Here is a 20,074-nt window from a genome sequence, read left to right on the forward strand (position 1 = left end):
ACACGTTTTCTTAAAGGCTTGCTCCATATCAAGCCACCTTTACGTCCTCCGGCCCCTTCTTGGGACCTTAATCTGGTTCTCGCGCGGCTCATGAAACCACCATTCGAACCTCTTCACTCCTGTGACCTAAAATATCTCACATGGAAAGAGATTTTCCTTTTGGCTATCACTTCAGCTCGCAGGGTTAGTGAGTTACAGGCCCTGGTTACCTATCCGCCTTACACTAAACTCCTGCAGGGCCGGGCGATACTCCGCACTCACCCTAAGTTTTTGCCTAAGGTAGTTTCGGAGTTTCACATTAACTTCTTTCCCAGGCCCCACTCCAACCCAGGGGAACAGGCTCTGCATACCCTTGACTGTAAACGGGCTCTAGCATTCTACCTAGATCGTACAGTTGCCTACAGGAAGAGCACTCAGTTATTTGTCTCTTTCCATCCTAACAAATTAGGGCAACCTGTGGGTAAGCAGACTCTCTCCTCCTGGTTGGCGGACTGCATATCTTTTTGCTATCAACAAGCAGGCATTCCTTTTCAAGACCATGTTAAAGCGCACTCTGTAAGGGCCATGGCGACTTCAGTAACATACCTACGACCGGTGCCGCTTCCTGACATTTGCAGGGCTGCCACCTGGAGTTCTCTCCACACTTTCGCAGCCCACTATTGCTTGGACAAAGCCGGAAGACAGGATTCCATCTTCGGCCAATCTGTCCTACGTGACGTACCAACACCCTTCCGCCTGCCTGGTGGGATTCAGGATGCCCTCTACCAAATTCCATCCCAGTTGTTGTGCCTGTTGCACGCCGTTGGGTACATTTGGTGCATGTTCGGACATCCTCAGCTCGGTACTCACCCATATGTGAGGACTACCATCCTGCTTGTCCTGTGAGAAAGCAAGTGTTGCTTACCTATAACAGGTGTTCTCACAGGACAGCAGGATGTTAGTCCTCACGAAACCCGCCCGCCGCCCCGCGGTTTTGGGTTCGTAATGTTTTGTTTTATTTTTTCGGCACTGCCTGTAGCTATCAAATAAGACTGAAGGGGGACCCCTGTTGGCTGCAGGGTTAGTGCCATGCTGGGTATGCCCAGTAGGGGCCAGTCAAAGTTCTTGAAACTTTGACAGAAGTTTTCCGTGATTGGGCTCCATCCTGATGATGCCACCCATATGTGAGGACTAACATCCTGCTGTCCTGTGAGAACACCTGTTACAGGTAAGCAACACTTGCTTTCTGAACATGGTACAATGTGGTGAATGGTAACTTATTCTTTTACGTAGAAAGTTTGCTCTGTTTCATGCTGTCTTTTCCTTAGCTTGCTCTTCCTTGGAAGCCCTCTGGTTGTGGGGGAGGGAGAGTATTGGTAGAGTTTCTTAGCTTATTACATAGAATATTGGCAGGCGGAGGTCAACACGGGATCCTATGAGATGTCAGCAAACCTTTTAATCTCTCTATCTGCTGTTTAGGGAGCATAACCCGTGCATCTAGACTGGTCTCAGTGGACTCAAGGGAAAGGAATCAGATAGGAGAAATGTATTGTTTTCTAAATGTGAAAGCATGTCTCAAGTCCTTCTGTCAGAATGTGGCGCCCTCCCATAGAGTGGATTTAAAGGGGCTGAACGTACAAAAGCTTTAGAATTTTTCTGGCTTATAGCTTGGCTGCCTACCCGCTTTTTTTTTTTTTTTAGATTTTCACTCATTTACCAGTTGGTGACAGTTATGAACTAACTTCAGACTTGGTTCTCCCTGCTTCTAACAGTTCTTTGACTGATGTGAGCAGAGAGCTCAGAACCTGCCCTTCAGTCTACTTGCATGGAGTGACAGAAGTGAATGTGATTTACATAGAAGCCTTCAGTTTTTAGCAGAGATTCTTTAAACCTTTTTATGATCAGCTTTGTTAGCATAACATGCCATTTTTTACCCTATTCTTTTAGGTTGTGAAATATTGGCCAGAGAAAGGGAAATCTGGTTTCTTAGTGTGGCGCTATTTGTTGAAGAGAGATGATGAGGAGCCTGCCCCCTGGACCAGGGATGGGAAAGACAGGATGAAGAAGCTGGGCCTCACCTTGCAGGTCTGGGTTTTTTCTTAGACCCTTGTTTGTGCTGCTGATGGGAGTGGCCTAGGATTTTAAATGTAATCTTTTCTCTTGCAGATATATCTGTCCTGACCTTGTGAATCATTGCAGATTCCCTTCAACTGTAGTGTTGTCTGTGCCTTTTGTTTCCTGAGGCTGTCCTTGCCTGTGGTTTCTTGAGATTGTCAGGAAGAGTGATTTGAAGACCAAAATTAGTTTGCTTTTCTTCTTATAGGACAACTTTAAGGAAATTTGCCCTGAAAAGGATAGAGCAGATTCAGGTCCCTGATAGGAGTTAGAATTTTAAAGTGTTTACTCTTAAAGTGGCTCCCTTTTTGTTGGAAGGTAAATGGGGGAGGAGGGGGAGAACGCAGAAAAGGAATATTTTAAAATAACACCCCCCCCCAAACCAACTGCTTAGACATTGCTGCTTCTACCTTCTAGTTTTATTTTGCTTTGATCTTCATCCACAGTGTATATTTCTACATTTCATCATTAATTCAAGGCCTGAAAAAGGGGAGATTTGATTCTACTTCCATGTTGAAGTCCCCCCCTCTCCCCTTGGCTATAATGAAAAACTGGAGGTTTTGAGTCCAAATATCTGTTTCCTAGTAGCTTTGTTTATCCAGGGGAAGGCAGTAAAACACTGCATTTGTATCTATAGCCATGAAAAATTCTTCTTAAACCTTTAAATTTGAAGGGTGGCTCAGCATTGAAGGTGCAGCTCTTTTACCTAACATACAGCTATGATCATATTTGATATGTAAGTTGGTGTGTTGCCTTTTCTGTTGAAAACAGATATTGAAAGCAGCATTGTACAGTAGGGACTATGGAGGAGGGATTGTAGTATTAACGGTGCTTTTCATTATCCCTCCAGTATCCAGAGGGTTACATGGAGTCTGTTGCAAATAAGGAGAAAGGAAAAGAAAACAAGAGTGATGAGGATGATGAGATGGAAACTACAAGAAAGAGGAAGAGGAATTCTGCAGGAGGTCAGTAGGAGATCGGAAAGAATACCAGAAACTGCTTTATGCTCAGACTGGAACTAAAGCTTGTGTTCAGGGAATGCTATCTAATGAAGACTATAGATCCTGTGTTTAGATTCTTTGAAACATTATCTAGGCATGTATGTCCCTTTGTAATATGTTGGATTCCAGGATTTTTAATTGGAGAGCACTCATGTGCACAGGTGATCCATGGCAGACCAGTTGAAACAAGTTGGTTATGCCCCCCCCCCCCCCAACAGATGGAGACAGGAAAAAAAAAGCTCAAAGCTGACTTTACTCCTCCTATAGGAGTCTGCTGCCTTCAGCTTTTTGGTATTTCTCTGTCTCTAGCAGTTAGAGCAGACATGGGGACTGGTGCTGCAGCTACAAGTCGGCTGCTCCTGGGGAAGTCTTTAGGCCTAGGTTTCCAGTGGAGCATAGGCAGAGTCTTGGGGGCGCACTGGGTGATGGGACTGATTTTTATCCGCCACCCCTTGGGAACACGCATGTGGGGTCTGAGTTCCCACATTGATGGGTCAAGAACCAGTTCCTGAACATACCCAGATCAGTCCAGACAAGGGGGTTTATTCATCCCTACCAGCAGATGGAGGCAGAGGACACAACTTTGGGCACTGCTACATATCTGAGAGTGCCACCTGCAGTCCCCCAATATTTCTCCGCCTCCAGCAGATGGTAGAGGTGTTTACCTGCAGTCTCGACTGATCTGGTGTTTTGGAAGTTTTCTGCTTCTTGAGGTGCCAGGTTCCTGTGGAGGGCCATCCCTCTGGTTGAGCTGGGCAAACGGGGAGTTCCCTGTATGTACCAGGATCAGTCCAGACTGCTGGGTTGTGTTTCCCTTCCCGCAGATGGAGTCAGATAAAGCTGAAAGGCTTTAGACTGGTGTGCCACCTGCGATCCTTCAGTATTTCACTGACTCCAGCAGATGAGGGTGACAGAACCTGCGGTCCTGATCCTTTATAAAAAAAAAAAAAAAAAGAAAGAAAACAAAGCAAACTAGAAATTATAAGACCTGATGGTTTTTGTTTCTTTTTTTTTTTTCAATTTACTCTTTATTAAATATTTCACTTTATAATTACAAATTCACATTTATGTGCATAATAAAGGTAATTTCCCTGTACGTACCAGGATCAGTCCAGGACACCTGGGTTGTGACTCCGCACCAGTAGATGGAGACAGAGCAAAACTTGTGGGCGGAGCCATATATGCTCCTGTGTCAGTCACAGCCCCTCAGTCTTACTCTGTCTCCAGTAGATGGTGCAGGTGCAGTCACAGCCTCTGCCTGCCCTGGTACTGGTTTTTAGTCAGTGTTGAGTTTTTTTCTGTGTTTTTTAGTCAGTGCTGGTTGCTATAGTTCCAGTCTTTTGTTTCTTAAAAGTATTTTCTTATTTTTTCTTAATTTTTCTTAAATTTTCTGTGAGGATGTCCCGTCCGTCCTGCCTCCCAGGGGGGTTGAGAGATCCTGAGGGGACTACCCCCCCCCGGTTGAGGCCGCTGCCAGGGTTGAGGACCCGGCTCTTCCAGTGGCAGCGTCGGGGGTGACACCGGGGAGCCCGGTTCACTCACCCCCGCTGGAGCAGGGCCCCAGGACCGAGGACAGCGACAGGTTTGGGAAAAAAAAAAAAAAAAAAAGTTTTCTTTTACAGTTTGCGTCCCGCCGGCTCTCCTTTACGTTCGGCTCTGTCTCGGGGTGGGGTCGCCGATTGCCGGGGGGGGTAAATTTTAATTGTATTTTGATTTCTTCTCGCGCCGCGATCGCGCGAATGCCTCGGGGATCGATTTGTCGGGCCTGCGGCTCGACGCGCGCGCCTTTCTAGGGAGGACCCGTGTTCCTCTTGCATCCCGGGAGTTGTAGGTCCCTCTGGGGCGCCGTGGAGCAGCTGTTTGCGGCCCGTTCGTTCGCCGCCACGCGGCAGCGCAGCAGCAGTCAAGCCTCCAGAGCTTTCCCGCCCAGAGCGGGAGTGTCGGCCATTTTAGGCTCCGCCCGCGAAATCGCGCGGGAGCCGGCAGGGGATGTCGGCCCTCTTCCCGCGTTTTTCCCCGGAGCGGGGGCCAGCGGGGAGGGGATGTCTCGGGGGGAACGGGTCCCCTGAGGCTGCTAGTGCGATGAGTTCGTCGGGCTCCGGGCAGTTTTCTGAGGTTTTTTGCGCTGCGGTTGCGCAAACTTCTCCACTATAAAAGCCACAAGCGCAGTCGTCCAGAAGCGTCCAGGGGAGCGTCTCGGTCCGGTCTTCCGCAGGAGGGGTCCAAGGGCCCCACGGATTTGCCCCACGCTCCACCCAAAGGGAAGCGGCCTCTCAGGGGGGTCCCGCAGGACTCTGACAGCGACTCCATTTCAGAGGAGGATGAGGATTACTCGGAAGAGCCTCCGTCGGGGTCCCAAGGGCCGACAGGCGATGTTCCCACTCAGCCCTCCGCGGGCAAGGGGCGCAGGCCGTGGAAGGGGACGACCCTAAGGTGGTCCGTCGTTTCGCAGGGAAAAAAAAAAAAAAAACTGTCCCCACTTATTCCGGCCATTCTCCAAGAGCTGGGGATAGCTGCGCCGCCGGTGGTAGCCCGACAGGAAGCCCACTTGGTCCCGGTACTGTGGGGTTTCACGGGCCCAGCAATGGCATTTCCTTTTCATTTTCGTCTACGGATATCCTGTCTCGGGAATGGGATACACCGGAGTTCGGCCTCAAGATCAGTAAGGCTAGGGATAGGCTCTATCTGCTCCCTGAAGATGCTTTAGATCTACTGCGGTTCCCGAAGGTGGATGCGGCAGTCCCCGCGGTGACGAAGAGGTCGACGATCCCGGTCACGGGGGGGCTACTGCTCTCCGAGACATACAGGACAGGAAGCTGGAGGTGCAGCTCAAAGAGATTTGAGGTCTCAGCTTTGGGGGTCCAGCCCGCCATCTGTACCAACTTCATTATGTGGGCCAGTCTGCGCTGGGCTCCGGTTCTTCAGGCCAACGCGAATCGGTCTGCAGAGGAGTCATCACAGACGGATCGTTTGGAGGCGGCAATCGCGTACGGAGCGGAGGCTTTACATGATCTTCTTCGCACATCGGTGCGAGCCATGGTGCCTTCCATCTCGGCGTGCCGTTTTTTTTGTGGCCGCGCACTTGGGCGGCGGATGCGCTGCCGTTCAAGGGCAAGCTGTTGTTCGGCAAGGAGGTGGATGATTTGATGCTGTCTCTTGGGGAGCACAGGGCTTAGGTTGCCTGAGGACAGGTCCAGAGCTCGGTCCTTATTATTATTATTATTTATTATTATTATTTATTATTATTTATTTCTTTTATATACCGACATTCAATCGAGATATCACATCGGTTTCCAGATAACCAAGGGAATAGGGCGTAGTCCGCCCTATTTTACAAAAAACAATTATAACATATTATAACAGTGGTACATGGAACAAAAGGTTATAGGATATAACAAAAGGTTATAGAAAATAACATATGTACATGAATGTGTTGTTGATAAAATAAAATTGGGATAAGGGACTTGTTGGGTAGGTAATTTAGGAATAGAGGTGGGGGGGATGAGGGAAGGGAGGGGGGAAGGTGGGGTGGGAGGAAGTAGCGGAGTGAGGGATTCAGGGGGGTGAGAAGACTTGAGTATGGGATGAGGTGGGTTGCGTTCGGGCAGGTTAAGGGTCGGGTGGGAAGGCTTTTAAAAACAGCCATGTTTTTAGGTGTTTTTTGAAGGTTTGCAGTGATGGTTCATTTCTGAGACAGGTGGGGAGGGTGTTCCATAGGGTGGGTCCCGCTATTGTTATGGCTCGTTTGCGGGTTGCGTTGAGGTGTGCAGATTTGAGATTGGGGATGGCTAGGAGGCCAGTGTTGGTGGATCTGAGGGTTCTTTGTGTGGGGTGTGGATGTATTGCGTTGTTTAGCCAGTTCATTTTGTTGTTGTGTATTTTTTTGTGCATGAGGGTGAGTGTTTTGTAATGGATTCTTTGTGTGATGGGTAGCCATTCACTGTGTGATGGGTAGCCATTCACTGGTCGGTCCCGTTTTCAGGGGAAACGGTAGGTCGCGTCCTCAGAAGTCTGCAGGGTCTTCCTACAGGTCAGTCTTCTCTCGCTCCTCTCAGTGGCCGCAGTCCTTTCGGGGGAATCGGTTCGGTAGACAAGGAGGGACCCCGTCAGGAACGGGGCCCAAGGCTTCGCAATAAGCTTCGCCATAAGGTACGGCCAGCCCATCCCTCGCTTCAACCTCAAGCCCGTTGTTCCAAACATCGGGGCGAGGTTGACTGTATTCTTCGGGGAATGGGCCAAGGTAACGACGGATCAGTGGGTCCTCGACGTGATACGACACGGCTCCGCGTTAGATTTTGCTCGAACTCCATCCGACAAGTTCCTGGTCTCGCCCTGCAAGTGTCTAGAGAAGAGGGCAGCAGTGCTAGGAACCCTTCGACGCTTGGGGAGCCTGGGGGCTATTGCCTCCGTACCTCCCGGTCAGCAAGGCAAGGGCGTTACTTCGTTTATTTCATCGTGCCAAAGAAAGAAGGCATGTCAAGGCCTATCTTGGATCTGAAGGGCGTAAACCAATGTCTTCGCGTTCCTCACTTCAAATGGCGACGATTCGATCGCTGATTGCCTCGGTACGTCCAGGCGCATTCCTGGCCTCTCTGGAGCTTACGGAAGCGTGCCTCCATGTCGGTATCCAGCAGTCGTTCCACCGTTTTCTCAGGTTCTGCATTATGGGAAAGCATTACCAGTTCCGGGCGCCTCCGCTTGGTCTTGCTATGGCCCCTCGGACCGTCACAAAGGTGATGGTGGTCGTGGCAGCGCAGCTCCGCCGGGAAGGTTCCTGGCTCATCCCTATTTGGTTGTTTGGAGCCAAGTCCGAGACCCAGTGCCGTCTGGCAGGGACCAGGGTCTTACAGCTCTGACAGTCGCTGGCTTGGGTCGTCAACTTCAGCAAGGGTCGACTGGTACCCCCCAGTTCTTGGAATACCTTGGAGCTTTATTCGACACGAAACAGGGCAAGGTGTTCCTGGCCCAGGACAGGATATGCAAGCTTCAGTCTCGGGTGAGGCGGTTATTGTCTCTACGACTACCAGTCCTCGTTGCTATCCCGCTGGAACCCGGTTTTCCGAGGAGTTTCATCTGCCACTTCTTCTCACGTTTCACGCGAGATCCAGCCTGTCCTGGTGACTGAACTCACATCATTTCGCCTGCGGTGTGTCCCTGCTAGTTCCCAGCTGGACGGTGGTGGCCACGGATTCCAGTTTTACCGGCTGGGGAGCGGGTTGCCTAGGCAAGTCCGCACAAGGCCGGTGGTCAGTGACGCAAGCGCAATGGTCCATCAACCGGCTAGAGACCAGAGCGGCTCGCCTGGCGCTGCCGTCCTGTCTGCCGTTGGTTCGGGGACAGGCGGTCCTAATGTTGTCGGACAATGCGACCACCGTGGCATACATCAATCGCCAAGGAGGGACAAGAAGCCCACTGGTGACGGAGGTGGCTCAGTTCTTGATGAGTTGGGCTGAGCAACATTTCAGCAACGTCGCAGCGTCTCACATCGCCGGAGTCGACAGCATCCAGGCGGATTTTCTCAGTCGTCATCACCTGGACCCCGGAGAGTGGGAGCTGGCAGACGACGCCTTTCTTCTCATCTGCGAGAAGTGGGGGATGCCCCTTATGAATCTGATGGCCGCTTACCACAACGCGGAGGCCCCACTATTTTACAGCCGACGTCAAGTGAGAAAAGCCGAGGGTGTCGATGCGTTAGTTCTTCCTGGGCCGACGGTTCTGTTGCTGTGGGTGTTTTCCCCGGGGCCGATGATAGGCAAACTTCTTCGGCGCATAGAGTTGCACCCGTCCAACGTGGTCGTGGCGTCCGTGGTTCGCGGACCCCATGCAGTTGTCGGTGGAAGCCCCCCTCCGTCTCCAGGGGATTGCGGGGCTCCTCCGTCAGGGCCCCGTCTGTTGGGAGGATACGGATCACTTTTGTCTCGCGGCGTGGTTTGTGAGCGGAATCGGTTGAAGAGTAAGGGTTACTCAGCTGCGGTGGTAGCCACGCTGTTGAGGTCCAGGAGGTGTTCCACGTCGTTGGCGTATGTCCGAGTCTGGGTGTTTTTGGGGATTGGTGCGTAGAGTGCGGGGTGGATCCTACCTCCGCCTCCGTTTCCGATATCCTAGCGTTCCTCCGGGCCGGCCTTGCCAAGGGTTTAGTGTGCAGTTCTCTGCGAGTCCAGGTGGCGGCACTTGGTTGTTTGCGGGGGAAAAGGTTCGCGGAACCTCCCAGCTCCTCCGTCCTCCCTTACGTCATCCTTGTCCGTCCTGGAACCTCTTTGGGTTCTCTCTACTCTGTGCTCGGCGCCGTTCGCACCTTTGAGGCGGTCGACTCTTGAGGATCTCACGTTGAAGACTGTGTCCCTGGTCGCGATCCTCTCGGCACGGCGAGTTTCAGAGTTGCAGGCATTTTCCTGTCGGGAGCCGTTTTGTTTTTGTGTATTTCCGATTCTGGGGTCTCCTTGCGAAGGGTCCCTTCCTTCTTGCCAAAGTCGTGGCGGCGTTTCATCTGAATCAGTCTATTGCGCTTCCCGCTTTTGCGGTACGGGAGTCCTCAGACCCGAAACTGAAAGTTTGCGGAAGCTGGATGTGCGGTGGTCTCTCCTGCGCTATCTGGAGGTCCCCAATCCTTCCGGGTGACGGGTCACCTTTTTTGTTCTGTTTTCAGGTTCAACGAAAGGTGCCGCGGCTTCCCGGACGTCGCTCGTCCATTGGCTCCAGGAGGCCATTGGCTCAGCATATCTATTAGGGGGAAAACCGGTTCCAGTGGTTCTCAGGGCTCACTCGACGCGTCCCCACGCCGCGTCTTGGGTGAACTCTTCTCAGGTGTCACCTCAAGAGATTTGCAGGGCGGCCACCTGGAAGTCGTTACTCACTTTCATTAGGCACTGCCGATTGCATATGCAGGCTACTGATTCTGGGGGGTTTGAAGAGAGGGTACTCCGAGCGGGACTCTCTGCTTCCCACCCTCGGTAAGTTGGCTCTGGTACATCCCAGGTGTCCTGGACTGATCCTGGTACGTACAGGGAAAGGAAAATTAGTTTCTTACCTGATAATTTTCGTTCCTGTAGTACCAAGGATCAGTCCTGGATCCCGCCCGCAGTGCTACGTTAAAGTAACGGGGAGTCCGCTCATCGTTGTTTTCAGTAAGCTGACCCCTTGGTTATTCGCTCTCCCGGTTGGGGAGTCTGGTTCTTATGGGGGTGTCGGAATTATTTCCGTTTAAATAGCAAGTTTGTATGGTTCGCTATGGTTGCCTTATGGAATTTTCTACTTTGACATTACGTATGACTGAGGGGCTGTGACTGACACAGGAGCATATATGGCTCCGCCCACAAGTTTTGCTCTGTCTCCATCTACTGGTGCGGAGTCACAACCCAGGTGTCCTGGACTGATCCTTGGTACTACAGGAACGAAAATTATCAGGTAAGAAACTAATTTTCCTTTAGCGTGACAACATAAAACAAATACAAGAATATTACATTCCAAACACACAAAATTTTGCCATCTCACTAATACAAATAATAAAGGGAGCCGAAAACTAAAAAGAAACAAACTACCAATACTTAATCTCAGAGAGAAGAAGCTGCTTCTACTATTTTATCTGGCCTTTCTGCTACTGATATAGTTTTACCCAAATTTACCTCACTTTTGTCCCTCAAAAATATATCTAGGTGTAAAGGTTCTGTAAAAACATACTTTTTTCCTTAAAAATTAATAAAACATTTACTGGGATATTTCAAATAAAAAGATGCACCTATTTCTAAAGTTTTATTTTTCAAGGAAAGAAATTTTTTCCTCCTTGCTGAGTAGGCTTGGAGACATAAAGAAATAAGAACACCTTCTGCCCGCAGAATAGTATATCTTTGTTTTTAAAGAGCTTATCAAGAATGAATCTTTATCCTTTTCTAAGATGAAAGAAACAAATAATGTTGCCCTCTTATTTATCAAATCAATGAAATCCTCCAAAAAAAAGTAGATACACCTGGTATGCTCTCCTCCTCCCTCCCAGGTGTATTACTTGTTTGGGCAGGGAAATAATACATTTTTGAGATCAAAGTTATCTCTTCACATGCCAAATTTTCCCTTAGATATTTTGAAAACATCTCATAAGGTGAAAGTAATCTAGTAATTGGAAAATTTATGAAACGTAAGTTTTTTATTCTGATGAAATTTTCTATGTACTCTAAATCAGCATGTAAAACCATGTTGTCGGATATATGATGATTTTCCAACATTTTTACATTTTGTAATTCTGTCATATTTTCACCTAATAACTCTACATCCTTTAATCTTTTCCCTTGTTGTATAACAAACTTATTCCCATTAGCTATTGCACTAAAGGAAGAGTTCATCTGTGACACATTTGAATCTAGCTTTATCAGCATCCTCCAAAGATCACTCAGGGTTACACTAGATTTGTCCACGGTATTAACCCGTGCACTATCTACGTTAATAGTTAGAGTTCCTTCACCTGCTACCTGCTGTTCTAGCTCCAAGCAGGGAGGTATTGCATTTTTCGGTGACTTAGAAAGAATTCCAAAACCACTTACATTTGCAGCTTCTCTTTCGTCAGAGATTCCTCCTGGGGGCTGTAGAGATGTAGGTCCCATGCCAGGACTTAGGGAGGCATCCGATGAGTCTCCCTCACAGTCCTTTTGTGGCACGTTGCTCCTGCATACATGAACATCCATGGGGCCGGTTTTTTGCGGAGCTGGAGAGGATGTCACAAACTTGGATTTTCTTTTTCGCCCCATATAAACAATCAGAAGGCGATCTAAGCTGTGTGCACGCCCCTTCAGCGGTGTGCCGCAGGCTTTTTTAAGCTCGCGGTCTCTGGCTGATGTCAGCGTCGAGGGAGTCCCACAGCTGATAGCTGGATTTTAATCAGTCTCCGCTCCGTTGAGCCAGGCAGGTTGGTGGCAGCCCCTTTCTCTCCACAATCGTCGGCCCCCTAATGGTGTTTATTTCTACCAGTGGCTAAATCAAGCTGTTTAAAAGTAGTTTGTTTTCTTTCCGGAGATGAGCAGACTCAGTCCTCCCGAGACTGCGGCCTTGGATGAGGCTCGGCTGAGGTTAGATACCCCTTTAGCCGTTTTCCCAGAGCTGCTTCTTCTACTGGTGAGTAGGGGGATTTACCGGTGGGCCAGTCCCTCCCCCTTGCACCCTGAGACTGCATAATTCCTTGGGGGGGGGGGCCTGCCTGTGCTGCGATTGAGGTCCCAGGGGCGTGTTTTCCCCTGGGTGGCTGCGTGTCAGCGTTTTTAATTTAAAAAAAAATTTTCTACCATGCGCACAGGTTTCTAGGGGCGATCTTCGCCAATTTTTTCGGCCTCATGCTCCCTCCCTCTCCGCTGGTATGCTGCAGGGTTCGGCGTGTTCAGCATGCGGGGAGCTGGTGGCGCTGCTGTCCCGCGATGGCTTTTCTACGCGGTGCCTCCCAGGAGGGGAAGGACTGTTGGGGAGCAGCAGTGGGTCTTTTTCAGCGCGCTCCCGTGGCACAGGGAGAAATTTGTGCCTCTGCCGGTCTCGCCCTGCCCCGTCCCCATCTAGCGTGGGAACGGCAGCCATTTTGCCTCCATCATGCTCCAGTGTAGGGCTGGATGCGGGGGGGGGGGGGGGGGGGAGAGAGAGAGATCCCTGCCGAATTTGAGCCCAGTTAGACAGCCTGCCTCCCCTCTGAGTTTTCCTTTTCTTCCAAATTTGTGCTTTTAAATGCACAAGGCGTTTTTGGAGGCTGAGGCTGAGTGGCAGGCTGAGGAGCCTCCACCTGCGAAGGTGGCTCGGCTTTCTAGGGGTTCCGATTGCTCCAGAAGGAGAACGGGCCATGCGGATTTGGATCTCTCTGGGACCCCAGCCTCCGATCCACCGGATACCCCTTTGCTAGACCCTCTCCTTGAGGATATTGACGGGGATGTTGATGAGCCCACCCCAGTTGAGGAGGTTGAACCGAGGGTCCTCAGATTATTTCAGAGGGAGGAGCTTAATTTAATCCTTCATGTTCTGATGGAGCTTGGTATTGAGGCGCCGCAGCTGAGCTCAGAGGCTACCAAGGGGGACCCCGTTCTCTCGGGTCTTTGGGCCCCTCCTAAAGCTTTTCCTTTTCACCCTAAGCTATTACAACTCGTGACCCAAGAATGGAAGGCTCCCAAGGCCAGCTTTCGGGTGGGGCGAGCCATGGAGAAAGCTCTACCTGCTGCCAGTCAAGTCCTTGGCCGTCCTTAGGGTCGCAAAAGTGGATGCGGCCGTTTCAGCCATCACTAAGCGGATGACCATTCCGGTTGCAGGGGCTGCCGCTCTTAAGGATCTTCGGGATAGGAAGCTGGAGATCCTTCTTAAGAGGATTTTTGAGGTCGCGGCGCTTTGCGTTAGGGCAGTGGTCTGCTGTAGCCTCATGCAAAGGGTGACTCTTCGTTGGGTGCAACAGTTGTTCACCACGCAGGAGTTGCCTCCAGCGGAAGCGGAGCAGGCAGATCGCATGGAGGCAGCTGTGGCTTACACCGCGGATGCCTTGTATGATCTTCGGGCATCCTTGCGCACTATGGCTTCGGCGGTCTTGGCTAGACTGCTTCTGTGGCTCCACAACTGTTCGGCTGATGTTTCCTCCAAAGCCCAGCTAGGCAATCTTCCCTTTAAAGGGAAATTCTTGTTCGGGGAGGATCTGGAAGCCCTTATCAAATCCCTAGGGGACAATAAGGTGTACTAGTTGCCGGAGGACAAGCCTCGAACCTCCAGGGCTTTTGGGTTGGCACGCCTTCTGTTCCGGGGACAGTGCAAGTTTCGGCAGGTCAGGGTTCCGGCCTTCCCTCCACGTCAGCCGTCGATGAGGTCTCAGGCTTGGTCTCATTCATTTCGCGGCCACAGGCCTCTCCGCGAAGGGGGTCCTCGGGGATCTTCCAGTGGCAAGTCCTCCCAATGAAGGTGTCCTGGTCCACTCCTCTGTTCCGGTGATAGGCGGCCGCCTCTCTTCTTCGAGGAGTGGGTCAAGATTACGTCTGATCAGTGGGTTCTAAGCATCATTGAACACAGCTACGCTTTGGAATTTGCATGCCTGTTGTGGGACCTGTTCTTGATGTCACCCTGCGGGGCCTGCGTGAAACGGACAGCGGTGACTCCAAACCTGGGCCAGTTGAAAGTGCTGGGAGCCATTGTCCCGGTCCCGCCGGAGGAGTTCAGGACTGGCAGATACTCCATATATTTTTCGTGGTTCCCAAGAAGGAGGGCTCCTTCCGCCTGATCTTGGATCTGAAGAAGGTGAACAAAGCGCTTCGGGTGCCCCGTTTTCACATGGAAACTTTCCGCTCAGTCATTGCTGCCATCCACTCTGGCGAATCTTTGGCTTCTTTAGACCTGACTGAAGCACATCTTCACATAGGGATCCGTGAACAGTATCAGCGGATTCTCAGGTTCATGATTCTGGGCGAGCATTATCAGTTTCAGGCGCTCCCGTTCGGATTGGCGACAGCTCCCCGCGTCTTCACCAAAGTAATGGTGGTAGTAGCTGCGGCTCTCAGGCGGGAGGGGATTTTAGTTCATCCCTATCTGGACGATTGGCTCATCTGCACAAAGTCTGAGGAGCTTTGCAGGGCAGTGGTTCAGTCGGTAGTGGACCGGCTCCAATCCCTCGGTTGGGTCGTCAATTTTGCCAAGAGCCAATTAGTCCCGTCCCAGGTGCTGAACTTCTTGGGTGCTCGGTTCGACACATCGGTTGGCAAGGGCTTTCTCACGCAGGAGCGAAACGACAAGTTAATGGCGCAGATCCGGCGGCTGTTATCTCTACTGCTATCCCGGGTTTGGGATTACTTGCAGGGGCATGGTTCTATGGCGTCTACTCTAGAGTTAGTCCCGTGGGCCTTTGCTCATATGAGACCCTTGCAGTGGGCGTTACTTTCTCGTTGGGACCTGAAGTCGGAAGAGTTCAGATCCGATTGCTGCTCTTGGAACCTGCCAGGTCCAGTCTCCATTGGTGGTTGATTCCGGCCCAAGTGCAGCGCGGGATGGACCTGGAGGAACCCCCAGTGGGTGATTGTGATGAAAGACGCCAGCCTCTCTGGCTGGGGTGCGGTTTGCCAATTGAGGGCAGCACAGGGCTGGTGGACAGAGCAGCAGGCGAAATGGTCCATAAATTGCTTGGAAACCAGGGCATTATGTCTGGCGTTGCGCAGTTTCCTCTCCCTGGTGAGCCGTCTATCAGTGTGAGTGTTGTCAGACAATGCGACAACGGTGGCTTACATCAATCGTCAGGGGGAACAGAAGTTGTCCAGTGGCATTGGAGGCCGACCAGCTAATGCTCTGGGCGGAGCGCCATCTGGTCCGTCTAACAGCTTCTCACATAGCCGGGGTTAACAATGTTCAGGCGGATTTTCTCAGTCTCCAGCATCTAGATCCCGGAGAGTAGGAACTTTTCTGAGGAGGCGATGCATCTCGTGACTCGGTGGGGTGTTCCTCGCCTGGACCTGGCGGCTCAGTTCTTCAGTCGCAGGAGGGAACAGGGGGGGAAGGTGTCGATGCTCTGGCCTTGCAACATTCTGCTGTGTACATCTTTCCTCCCTGGCCGTTGGTGGGCAAAGTTTTGCGAAGGATAGAGGCTCACACAGGCTCAGTTGCTCTCATGGCTCCAGAGTGGCCACGGCAGCCGTGGTTTGCAGATCTGATCAACTTTAGTGGTGGACGGTCCTCTTCAGCTTGGTCATCTACTGAGTCTTCGACAAGGTCCAGTATTTTTTGATCAAGTGGATCGCTTTTGTCTAGCAGCTTGGCTTATGAGTGGCGGCAGTTGAGGAAGAAAGGTTATACGGATTTGGTTATTTCCACCCTCCTGCAGGCGCGGAAAACATCTACTTCGCTCACCTATGTTCGAGTCTGGAAGGTTTTCAATTCCTGGTGTAGCTGGTTGAATGTGTCCCCGTGGCGCGCCTCAATTGTCCATATTCTGGCGTTCTCACAGGACAAGCAGGATGGTAGTCCTCACAAATGGGTGACATCGAGGATGGAGCCCTGTACGGAAAACTTTTCTGTCAAAGTTTCAACAAGCTTTGACTGACACTGGCACACTGGGTGCACTGAGCATGCCCAGCCTGCAATTATCCCTGTGAGCCACAGGTGTCTCCCTCAGTCTTCTTTTTTCCGCTCTGCAGTCAGCATAGCGGTTGGAGCTCTGTGAGGATTTTTTAACTAATTACCTCATGGAAACACTTAACTTTTCACTTCAAAAAACACTTTTCCCTGCACAGGTCTCCCTCCGCGTACGTTTTTACGACGCTCGGTGAGTACTAATTCTTATTTTTCGGTCGGTTCCTGTCACTATCTTAAGGCTGTTAACTGACTGAAGCCTTCCCTTCCCCCATTTTTCAGTTAGCTTTAAACAGCTTGCGAGTATCTCTGTGACACTCTGCTTGCTTATGCTAGTGGGGTAGGGATTTTTTCCTTAACTTTAGGACCTCTGTAGCTTCAAGTCCTTCGTTCCCTGGTACCCCCTCACGCAGTCGATACCCTATCGCTACACCGGGACCCTCCTAAACCGCCCTGGGCTTTTATATGTCATCAGCGCCCCTCCCCCCACGGTGCCCTGATGCCTTTATCCATGTTTTTTGCTTTTCAGTGCTACCAGGCTTTTTCCTCCTACGCACTGTTTTTTTCCTTGGGCTTCCTCGGTGCCGTCCCTACCCGGATGCATGCCATTGACGCACACGCTGTTAGTCACTGCCATGCATACTCGGGTCGCCGCCACCGCTGCCCGAGACACTTTTTAACGATCCCAGGGTCACTTCATCGATGCCACCCCCCCTTTTGGGGATGCCATCGATGCCCCATCCTCCCCACCGATGTCCAGCCCTTTTCCATCGGTGGGCATCGGTGCCACATCGATTCGTCGGTGGGCATCGATGCCGGATGGTCCCCATCGGTGGGCATCGATGCCGGATGGTCCCCATCGGTGGACATCGGTGCCGGATGGTCCCCATCGATGGACATCGGTGCCGGATGGCTTGTCCCGTCGATGGCATTGGTGCCGGATGGCCGTCCGTCGATGGCATCGGTGCCAGGTCCTTTTGCATCGATGGACACCGATGCCCAGGTGTTTCATCCATGGGCATCTATGTTAGAATGCATCCATCGAGGGCAGTCGATGCCAGGCTGCTCCCATCGGTGAAATTCGATGCCCAGGTGGGTCCCATCGGTGGGTATCCATGCCGGCTCGATTCCGTGGATGGGCGTTGATGCCAATGCCAGCCTTATGGCTGGCATCGATGCCCATGCCGATTCCAGGACTGGCGTTGATGCCGGGATGGAATTCATCGACTGGGAGATCCATGCCATCGATTCCATACGTGTCCATATCGATGCCACCGACACACGTGTCTGGGGCACCGATGCCATGTACACTTGGAAATCTGAGTCTGTCCAAATCGATACCGTCAACGTCTGTGGCCCTATAGTTGATGCCCGTGGCCATGCCACAAACGGCATAAATGCCCGCCTCCATGCATCGATGCCCTCGACACCTCCGTTTTCCTTCGGTGTCCTTGACGCCCTATTGATTCGACTTCGACTCAGTCGATGCCGGTATCTTTTTCAATAACGGCAATGTTTTTCGATTATTCGATTCCACATCGTTTCAAAGATACCTATGCCACTGCTGTCAGTGCCCGTCACTGTCATCATTCTCCTGGCCAGTCATCGACGATTTTTCATACCCATTTTGATGATATCCTCGAAGCCCCTTAGGTTGCCTTCAATATCGTCAATACCGACATAGCACCGCCACATAATACCCTCGCCTCCTCACATTGCTCCACGCTTTGGGTTCTTTTTTAAGCCCCGTATTAGCTTAAGACACTCCATTGTGTCAGGAGCAGAGCAGGCGTGCTGACAGTTCGTCATCGATCGCCTTCCAGGACAACGAGGGCTTCCATCTCTGCGCTGGGGAAAGACCGGGCCGAGCACCGTGGCACCCATCATCGCCGACTTCGTGATCGTCCGCCGCTGACGCCATCCAGCACATCGGTGCCATCCTTCTCCAGGCTGGACAACGCTCGGGCAGAGCGACATCACCACTGCCATCAGCACTGTTCCTACAGTTTTGGCAGTCCTTGGTGATCCAGAACTTCCGGATCCAGGTCCGACAGCTTCTGCATTGGCGTCACGACACATCGAGCCGCTGTGACGAGGGAAGGGAACATGAGTTCCGTTAGGGCTCCTCTGTTCCTGGCGTGCCCCACCGTCAAGTGGTGTGGGACTATGGCCATCTGTTACACTTAGCAGTCTAAACGCCACTCACGCCTGGCCTGTCTCCTCTGTACCTGTGCCACCATACCGGGTTTCAGAGCGAGATGGACGTTTACGTCCCCGGCCTTACCCTCGAGGACTCCGGAGACCGTCGGAGTCAACAATCTTCACCGGCTCGTCTTGCGGCGATCCACGTCGGATGGTAAGTACCCGCTTCGGCGGCATTCCCATAGAGTTGTGTTCTCCCATTCGGACCGTGGTTCGAAAAGTTCTGGGTCATGTGCCTTTTAGAACTGTATTAGTGTCACATATCGCTATGTTAGCTATGTTAGCCACAATATCAGGAGAACCCCTCTATCTTCTTGGGATTGCAGCAGGGCTTCTTCTCTTGTCAGTAACAAGTCCCTGTGCCGACCAATGCTCTGACTCTTGGTTCCCTCCCAACCAAGGTCCAGCTGCATTGGCTGATCTGCTAAACATGAGATTCAGCAACCATTGCCCCATGTACAAGTCCACCTTGAGGCCTGGCCACAGGTCTCAGTGTCTCCTTGTACAGCATACAGAAATGCGGGTACCACTTACCGCTCACACACCTGCAGGAGCCTACATGATATCCTCCATTGGGACACCTCCTGGTCTCCCATCTGGTCAGATATCAGAGCGGCCACCCCACCTTGTACCAAAGTCCCGGTACACTCCCCCAGGCGCTACGAAGTGCAGAGGGGAGAAGGGAGGGGGGTTGGGGAGTTTTAATTGCACTATTCTTTCTTTTAACAGAAAATAGTTACTCTCCGCACATCCTGGACCTAAGAAAATCCAACTTTCTTTAGACGTCACAGGTACAATGGTATCTTTGGTTACCATCACTCCATACTGCAGTAAGTACATTATTTTAATGTTTCTATGTGCTTTATGGTGAGTCAACATTACAACCCCAAGCTCTGCCGCTGGCACCAGCTTCGGTAAGTGAACTGTCTCTTGCATCACTGTTGGTGAATGCTGTTTTCTCTGCGGAGTGTAACATCATTTACTTTCCTTGCATAGACTACTGCTAACCACTTTCAGTACATGCAAGGAGCTCTCACTTTTTTCAGGACTCACTATACATTTACTAACTGGGATTACTGTCACTGCCATAAATCCCTTCTGTAACACTTCTGGACACCACAGTCTTAAGACCCTCTTGTCCAGCATGCGCACAGACATTCTGATACATTGTTATATGTCCCTGCGCATATTTTCCATAACCTCAGCCTTTCAACTTTTCATGGTTGGGCTATGGGGTTTCTTCCCACTATGCATTTTTCTCATAATTCAAAACTGCTATGGGTTATATTCAGTGACATTCTATACTCAATGGACCTAAGTGGTTTCATTGCTTTCGTCCCTGATTCTTATCCCAGTTCGAACTAGGACCTAGTCTCCTTCGACTCATGCTCGCAATTCCTTAGGGTTATAAAGTTTCTCCTGAAAGCTGTCAACCCATTATGCATCTATTGCACTCCAGCATAGTTTCTCATAAACTTCCTGGACGTTGCACCCATGAGTTATGCCCTTATGCCTTCCAATACTGCTTTTGCAACAATTCTTTGTGCATACAGACAGACAGCATAGGGACAATGTGCTTTCCAACTCATAAGCACGCATTACCTCTTAGCTGCTCTGCTAGACAGCTGCGCAGCTCTACCCTTGGCCCTTGTTCACTTCATGCGTCCTTGGGCCACATATCTAAGAGATTTAATGAACGCTCTATCAGACCTTCTCCATGTAGGTTC

At 51.1% G+C, this 20,074-nt stretch overlaps 1 protein-coding gene across 1 annotated transcript in view; it reads left to right on the forward strand.

The window, feature by feature from the left end:
* UHRF1 (ubiquitin like with PHD and ring finger domains 1) overlaps positions 1-20,074 on the forward strand; it is a 499,879-nt gene that overhangs the window by 358,452 nt on the left and 121,353 nt on the right. The window contains exons 13-14 of the mRNA XM_029614586.1: positions 1,927-2,064; positions 2,945-3,059. Coding sequence (XP_029470446.1) covers positions 1,927-2,064; positions 2,945-3,059 — 253 coding nt within the window. The remainder of the gene's footprint in view (positions 1-1,926; positions 2,065-2,944; positions 3,060-20,074) is intronic.

Source organism: Rhinatrema bivittatum, chromosome 8 (genome assembly GCF_901001135.1).
Source record: "Rhinatrema bivittatum chromosome 8, aRhiBiv1.1, whole genome shotgun sequence".
Taxonomy (NCBI): Eukaryota; Metazoa; Chordata; class Amphibia; order Gymnophiona; family Rhinatrematidae; genus Rhinatrema; species Rhinatrema bivittatum.